General features: G+C 42.2%; 2 protein-coding genes across 2 annotated transcripts in view; both read right to left on the reverse strand.

Annotated features, from left to right (window-relative positions):
• The window catches only part of sgf29 (SAGA complex associated factor 29), a gene marked incomplete in the record, with an annotated part of 6,276 nt that extends 2,513 nt beyond the window's left edge, over nucleotides 1–3,763 (reverse strand). The window contains 9 exon segments of the mRNA XM_014032694.1: nucleotides 118–280; nucleotides 1,438–1,473; nucleotides 1,548–1,694; nucleotides 2,208–2,337; nucleotides 2,403–2,467; nucleotides 2,608–2,680; nucleotides 2,757–2,832; nucleotides 2,899–3,045; nucleotides 3,688–3,763. Coding sequence (XP_013888148.1) covers nucleotides 118–280; nucleotides 1,438–1,473; nucleotides 1,548–1,694; nucleotides 2,208–2,337; nucleotides 2,403–2,467; nucleotides 2,608–2,680; nucleotides 2,757–2,832; nucleotides 2,899–2,964 — 756 coding nt within the window.
• A 1,109-nt stretch (nucleotides 3,764–4,872) lies between these two features.
• Nucleotides 4,873–6,438, reverse strand: nupr1b (nuclear protein 1b; the record flags this gene model as incomplete). Its single annotated transcript, XM_014032695.1, is given in 3 exon segments — nucleotides 4,873–5,324; nucleotides 6,012–6,147; nucleotides 6,234–6,438. Coding segments are annotated over 2 exon segments (225 nt in total). The 3' UTR covers nucleotides 4,873–5,324; nucleotides 6,012–6,019.
• Nucleotides 6,439–8,045: the final 1,607 nt, after the last annotated feature.

An 8,045-nucleotide genomic window follows, 5' to 3' on the forward strand; every position in this document is an offset into this window, starting at 1 on the left:
ACACACACACACACACACACACACAGACACACACACACACACACACACACACACACACACAGTTTGAATGTTGGACGTCACTAACAGCTGAATGTGGAGGACATGTTGGAGACTCACCCGGTGTGGAGGTGTGTGGATCAGGGCCCGGTAGAAGCAGGTGGTCTGTGGGTACAGGGCCAGAACCAGCTGGTCCTTACTGAACAGGGCCTCTGGGTCCGTCTCTGGGTTAGCTTTCCACTGAGGCAGAGGGATGATCCTGCGCCTGCTCAGAGTGTGTCTCCTGACAAACAAACACACAAACACTGCCACATCAGGAAGTGAACAACCGCCTTCTGTCTGGAGGTCGGGTCAGAACCAGAACTCTGGCTTCTGTTTCTTACACTCTGGATGTGAAGCTACATTTTAAAACAGCAGATCCAAGAACTCATCAGACCTTCTGAGACTTTGGAGCAGAGGAAGACTCAGAAGGTCTCAGCTGATTTTTACACAACAGTTAGTGAAACACAGCTGCTGGAGCTGCTGGGACCAGTTCACATTCTGCTGACASATTTTAAATGAGTTAAGATATCAAGCAGTAACTCATTCTGTGAATAAAMACTGATTCTAACGGTTTGTTGGTAAAATGATAAACATTAAGGACAAACTTGTAAATTAAAGTTTAATCTTGAAACAAAACTGTCTCAAGTTTCAAAGGTTTAAACTAAAAAAGAATTGACAGAAAGTGTTGTTGATACATTAGTTTTTAAGAAACTAAGAATAATTTTCTTGATCATTAGGAAGTGATGGAATAAGGTAACAGGATGATATAACTCTTTACTTCTGAGTGAAAACTGTATATTTGTAATGTTTCTGTTCGCTTCTGTTCAATAAAACTTATTAACAAGAAGAAAACAAGAACTTGAGATAAAAATTCCTTCACTGTGAATTATATTATGATGTTTCTAAAATTAATAAATAATATTGGTACCAAAACTAAAGGATGTAGTTAGCCTGTCATCTTTCACACATTTATACAGGAGAACAGTTTCAGATGTTTACAGACAGGAGTTTTGGTTCGAGCAGCTCGAAGCTTCGTTTCCTACAGCTGCTGCTGCTGCCATGTCAGAGCTCAGGTGTTCCAGACAGGAGTCGTCCTGGTCTGTAACACCTGAGCTCTGCTGTCATGTCAGGGATGCTCGGTTTCTTTTCTTTTCATCACACACAACATGGAAACACACAACTTCATCACACAACATGGAGACACACAGCTTCATCACACAACATGGANCTTCATCACACAACATGGAGACACACAGCTTCATCACACAACATGGAAACACACAGCTTCATCACACAACATGGAATCGGTCCAGATGAAGTGATTTGTTAAATCAGGCCCTGGTGAAGCAGCAGCTCTGAATGATGAAAGTGATGAAGACGAGGCAGAAATGAACTCACTCTTTGCCCTCTTCATCGATGTCGTCCACCTCGTACCTGCAGGGACACAACACAAGAGGTTCCTGAGATGTTCAGAGAAGCAGCAGTCCTGCTGACTCAGCGTCTCTCACTTGTTGGTGGAGTGGCTGTAGCTGACCACCTCGGCCAGGATCCACTGCTCGTCTCCGTCCACCGCCTTCACCCGCGCCGCCACCTTGTCCCCCTGCTTGGCCACGTAGTCGCTGCTGGCCGGGGTGGCCCCGCACAGAGGAGGGGGGCTGAAACAGGATCAAAGGGTTAGAAGTAAACTCTATAACCAGTTCCATTCTACAAGTTACTTCTAATTATAAGTGTTGGAGAGAGGGGTGGAGGTGGGCATGGTTACAACTGTTAAATTTATTTAAATCTCAAATCTACTCAACTCTGTAATCACTAATTTTTATCGGATGTTCAGTGATTTAACTTTTTACTTATGTGTTTTAAGAGTGGGGTGTTTATTTATTTTTATAATTATTTGTAAAATGTTTTATTTTTCTCTTTCTGTTATTTTCTTCTCTTATTTCTCTTACWGCTGGTTGTTTTGTTTTTGTTGACTGCAGGGACTACAGATGTAAACTAGCCTTATAGGCTAAACCTGCTGCAAAGCATCAAATGTTTTTATGTTTTAATTGCACACAGTCCTGATTTAATAAATTTATAATAATAACGGGTCTGGATCAGGAGGTCTGGATCAGGAGGTCTGGATCAGGAGGTCTGGATCAGGAGGTCTGGATCAGAACCGGAGCAGGTACCTCTCTCCAGGTTTGCCGATCCACAGCGGGAGCGTCATGGCCGACTGCTGGAGGAGCGTCATCAGGACGCCGCGTCTCATGGTCTTCCTGGGAGGATCACCGTTGCTGTTCACTCCCGCCATCTTAGCAGCTGCAACAAGAGAGACTGTTTGACCAGAACCAGAACCAGAACCAGCTGAGCTCACAGAAACGTACCGATCCGCCGCTCCTCCAGCAGAGACTTGATTTCTGCGATTTTATCCAGCGAGTGCCTGAGGATGCTGCAGGAAGAAGCAGACTGATCTGAGTTTTCTCAGCTGGACAAGAGGCGGCTGCACTACGCTGCGCTGCGCTGCACTACGCTGCGCTGCGCTGCACTACGCTGCGCTGCACTATGCTGCGCTGCACTGCACTCGCTCACCTGCACTCTGCCTCGGCGTCAGCCTTCGCCGTGGTGTACAGCCCCCTCAGCTTGGAGCGGTAATACGGAGAGGCTGCAGGGAAGGTCAGAGGTCACGTCACTAACAAGCTAACTGTTAGAAATGTAGCGTTTAAGGAGGAGTTACTGACTCTTGTTCTCCGTCTGCATCCTCTCGTGTGTTTTCTGGATGTTGAGCAGGTTGTGCTCGCTGCGGGACCGCTCCTCCTGAAACACCAGCCTTCATCAGTCAGAGAAAAGGTCTCGTTCAGTAAAAACTGCAGAAAAACTCACCTGTGTCTGTTTGATGAGCTGGTGCAGCTCGGTGAGCAGCTCTGCGATCTTTGTGTCGGCTGACATGTTCGGTTCTGTTGGTTCTGACCCAAACAGATGAAGATCAGCTGATTTCTGTGGCTGGTTCTGTGTAGAACACAGCTGCTGCTGTTTTAGAAGACGATGAATGAAACAGTTAGAGGGACTTTAAATGATGTCTGAATAAAGTCCTCAGGATGTAATAATCCTGCAGAGACTCATAAACTGTTGGTTTGTTTCAACTCAAACAATTAAAGAGTTCCTGATTAAACACAAAGAAATATAAAACAAGTCTTTACTGTTTCTGGCATCATTTAGTCCAGATTTTATTGTCTACAAGTAGAATTTTATTTAACAGGACTTCATTCAAAGCTTGGGAATTGCATTTTATTATAAATATTATTATATTTATTATAAATGCATTTTATTATAAATGTTTTACAAACAGTCCAATAATTTAGTCCAGATTTTATTTTTTTTTACCTGAGCAGGTGTAAAGGCTACATGTTTCATCAGATCTAAATATGATTTAAACCAAACTAAACATTTCCTTTAACAGTCAAATCTCGTGTTTTCAACCAGAGCATCAGTTTATATCTACTAGTTTTACAAACACACATATATAAAAATATTTAAAGCTAAAATGATCGTTGTTGGTCGGGTTCGTCTCGTTAAATAAATGTTTTCTTCCACATTAGACACAGTTACTGTTTAAACATGTTTACTGGGACGCAGTAACAACAACATTCAGAAAAACAGAAACTCACTCACCGAGCGGCTTTATGCGTTTGTTTACACCCGGGATGCTAACTAGCGCTTAGCATCTTCTTCTTCTTCTTCGTTTCCGGTAAGTCGCTTCATCAGCTCCGCCCACTGCCCCGCCCTCCCCTGCTGGCCGGAGGTGGTACTGCACGGCCTGTTAGAAATCCTGCCTGGAGTTTACATTTATTTCTCTTTGTTAAAAGCTGTCACTTTGGAGTAGGGATTATCAGTTTTTTTTTGTTTCTTCAAACTGATTAAACGTTTAAACATCTGAAAGTGTTTGTGTTGTATAAAATACCACACAATGATACTTGAGTAAAAGTACAAGTATTTTACCAAAAAATGACTTTAGTAAAAGTTAAAGTCTCCTTTAGGAATATTACTTGAGTAAAAGTSTTAAAGTATGTGATATTTGTTGTAGTTAAGTATTAAAAGTCAAAGTGTAGATTTAAAATGAGCAGTTAGATTTTCTGTAAGGACATTTATTAGGAGGTGACCTCCCCAAAAACTGCAGAAATGACTGTTGTATTAAAAGAATGAATGGATGTTAAATTTAGGATGCACTAGTCCAGCTGTTTCAGTTTATATACATATATCAAGGCTGCACAAAGCTTTTCCCCAAAATGAAAACCTATCTGAGGGCTGCGGCCAAATGTAATAATATAATTCATGAAATACAAATACTTCTTAAGTACAGTCCTTTGATTTGAATGATTCTGTCCTGCTGGAGTGTGACATGATTTGTTTGTGTACAAACTAATACACTATCAGAGTTTTATATATTTATACTTCTCATTCAACCACAGTTAAATTCACTCTATCTAGGAGGCTCAGTTTATATGGATAGTTTTTATTTTTTACAACAACAAGCTGCAATGAAAACAAGCAGAAATKRAATAAAAGTAGCTTTATACTTCTTGTCTTTTTAAAAATGTAAGGATTAGAGAGTACAGATAATTGTGTGAAAATGTAAGAAGTAAAAAGTATGCTGAAAAATAAATACTCTAAAGTACAGATAGCCAAAAATTCTGCTTAATTAAAGAAGTATTTGTACTAAATTACTTTACAAGTGGTGACTGAACTGTCAGCCTGGAGGCTGCAGGAAGGTCATCATGTAAAACATTAATCTATGTTTAGACTTCAGATCCTGGAGGAGGGAGCAGCAGAAAGAAAAACATCCAGTCCAGACTGAAGTGCTGCTTCTCTTTCAAATGAGTTTTATTTTGAAAAAACAAACATTTAATCATCCCTTTAATACATTTTGCTCATTATATTAAGAGTTTTAACCACTTCAAATTAACTGAATCAGTTTTCAGAGAAGTTCCATAAATGATTCATTTAATGATTTGTGAGTCATTCAGCCAACAGTTACATGATCACCCATCTCTCACCTGAGCAGGTGAGAGTCTGTTTACAGAAAAACGTTCCAAGTTGTTTAAAACACTTAAAAAGAGTTCAGATCAAATAAAATCATCCAGCTGCAGCACCGCAGGTCCAGGTGAGCCAGGCTCTGAGCTCCTGAGGAGAACACCTGGACCAGGTCTAACCCCGCCCACCAGAGCTCCAGCGGGCCCCTGCRGTCTGCACATGTCGGTCCGTCACCATGAGGCCGTGGTCGGTGTCCGGGAGAGGCCGTCCGAGTGGCCCTGTTCACAAAAACAAGATCAGGCTGAGAGGGCCACACCTGCCCAGCAAGGACCAATCAGAGCGCAGATCAGGTCAGGTCAAAGCAATCAGAGCATAAAGGAATAAAGTTCAGAACTTTTGTCCAGCTTTAATCATCCTAATGAACTTTGTTACACAGACATGTTTTGGTTTCAGACAAACATGTTGAAGAACATGTTTAAATGATGTAAAGAGTTTATCAGTAGATCAGGTTTCAGCTGAGCAACAAAGGGTTAACAGTTTGTTTGCAGCGTGGCACTTCTCTGTGGAGGAAGGGCCAAAGTTAAACAAACAAAGAATCTCCACTAAAAATCCGCTAATTTTAGTTTCTTATCTTTAAAAACKTATAAAACAAAAACTTATTTAAAGAAATGTACATGTTTCAAACATAAAGATAGAAAAAGAAGAATTCGGGGTGTTTAAATTAACATTAACTCACATTGCGCTTCACTACAGCCCCGCCCACYTTACCCACAGCTCTGAGCGAATACACCACCGAACTCCGTTAGAAAAGTGTCTCATTTTAGATTTTAACTGCTTCAGTTTAAAACTGCACTTGTTTTATGACTCAGCTGTTTAACCGAACACAACTTCCAGCTCCTGTCTTTAACTCGGCCGAGTCTTATTCCCAGGAAAAAAAGCCGTTTAGTGATTTTTCCGTGTTTTACCTCAGGCTTCACTCCTTGGCTTTCTTCTCGCTGTTCTGAAGTTTCTCCACGATCTTCCGCTCGTGTCCTGCAGGACTGTGGCGGTTCGTGTTGTCGCTGGCCTCCTTCTTGGTTCTGCCTTTCCGGGCTGAACCCTCTGTGGCACAGAACCGAGTCAAGTCAGCGTACAGAATCAGCATCAGAACCAGAGGAGACAGATGAGTTGCTGGTTCAAATCCTCACCTGCGTATTTGTCGGTCAGGCTGTAATAATCATACTCATCATAATACTCCTCCTCGAACTTGGAGGGCTTCAGGTTCTTCACGTCCACGTGACTCATGTTCGGTTTGGTTCGGGTTCAGGTCTTCAGTCTGTTTTGTGTCCTGCAGGTTTTTATAAGTTTGTCTGCGCTGTGCTCCTCCTTCATCACCTCCTCCTCCTCCTCCTCCTCCTCCTCCTCCTCCTCCAGCCAAAACAAATGTTGCATCAGAAAACCCAAACAGCTGCACGTTTTCACTGAGACGATTTCATCATTTTTGTTTGATCTCGTCGAACAACTCGACCCTTCTGGGTTTTAAACTTTAACTTTTTTCAACGAAATCTGTAAACATTTAATTACAACAAATAAAAACTTACAACGAATCAAACAGCTCACCTGTCAGGTGAGACACACCTGAGCAGGTCTCACATCCGGTTTGTTACTAAAGATATTTTACTGACACAGCAGGTTTCACCCTGACTGACACCCAGAGCCTGGTTCTGATCCAGTTAAACATTAAAGCCAGGAGGAGCTGATTGGACCGCTGAAGCAGCCAATCAGAGCCTCTGCTTTCAGATCTCATATAAAAATATAAACTCAAGACTTTATCCTGAAAATCAGTTCATATTTTAGGACTTTTGTAATAATCTGTAGAGTTAGACTCTTATTTTGAAACTCCAGGCTCAGATCTCTTCCTGGTTCGGATGTTCCAGAAGTTCAGCAGCTCAGACACACCAGTAACCGCTGGTCCACCGTGCTGCATGGTGTTGGATCTTACTGGTCCTGGATGGGTTCAGGTTTCAGGATGTTTGTTCAGTCTGAGCTCGGGGACTTTTGGACCGGGACAAAGTTCTGTCAACAGCTGATTCAGACAGATCAGGCGACACAAACAGGCTGACGTCAGAGCAGAAAGCTGTCAATCAAACAGTCCAGCTGTGATCTCTGATGTTGAGACTGGAAGAAACATCAAAGTTTCACCTGAAACAAACTCAGTAAATCTGAATGAATCAAACTGAAGTTTGATGATAAAATCTGCAGGTTTCTTCAGATTAAACTGTTTTTATTTAATCTGACAGAATCTAAAGTTTCAATCTGATGCTCAGATTTCAAACAATTGTCAGAATCTATTTCTGTGAAAATAAGGAGTTCTTTTCAGACCGGGCCTGCAGGAGGCAGCATGTGAACAGAACCAGCTTTATTCAGAACCAAGAGAAACACAAAGGTCCAAACATTCATACATTCAGGCGTGCAGAAAACAGGAAGAACAGAACCAGAACCAGAACCCTGAACGCTTCATCAGTTTGAAATAAAACAACATCTGCATCATGCAAGAACCAGAACCAGAACCGCTTCGTCAGGTCCAGATTTGTCCTCGCAGTTTAACTGAGGACAGACCGGTTCTGATGGACCCGGATCAGAGGAGCAGGTTCCATCAGAGCTGCTGTAATCACAGCAGGTGGTCCGGTCTCATGCAGGTTTAACGAGTGCTCACTAACGAGTGCTCACTAACGAGTGCTCACTAACGAGTGATCACTAACGAGTGATCACTAACGAGTTCCCACTAACGAGTGCTCACTAACGAGTGATCACTAACGAGTGCTCACTAACGAGTGCTCACTAACGAGTTCCAGAAATAATTAAAGATAAATAAAGTTTTAAACTGAAACAACTGGATTCATGCAGAAACATCAGTTTACACACAGGTCCTGATCCACAGCAGAACCTTCGGCTGCAGAAACACACAGGTCCTGATCCACAGCAGAACCTTCGGCTGCAGAAACACACAGGTCCTGATC

Source organism: Austrofundulus limnaeus, unplaced genomic scaffold (assembly GCF_001266775.1).
Source record: "Austrofundulus limnaeus strain Quisiro unplaced genomic scaffold, Austrofundulus_limnaeus-1.0 Scaffold1515, whole genome shotgun sequence".
In the NCBI taxonomy this organism is placed as follows: domain Eukaryota; kingdom Metazoa; phylum Chordata; class Actinopteri; order Cyprinodontiformes; family Rivulidae; genus Austrofundulus; species Austrofundulus limnaeus.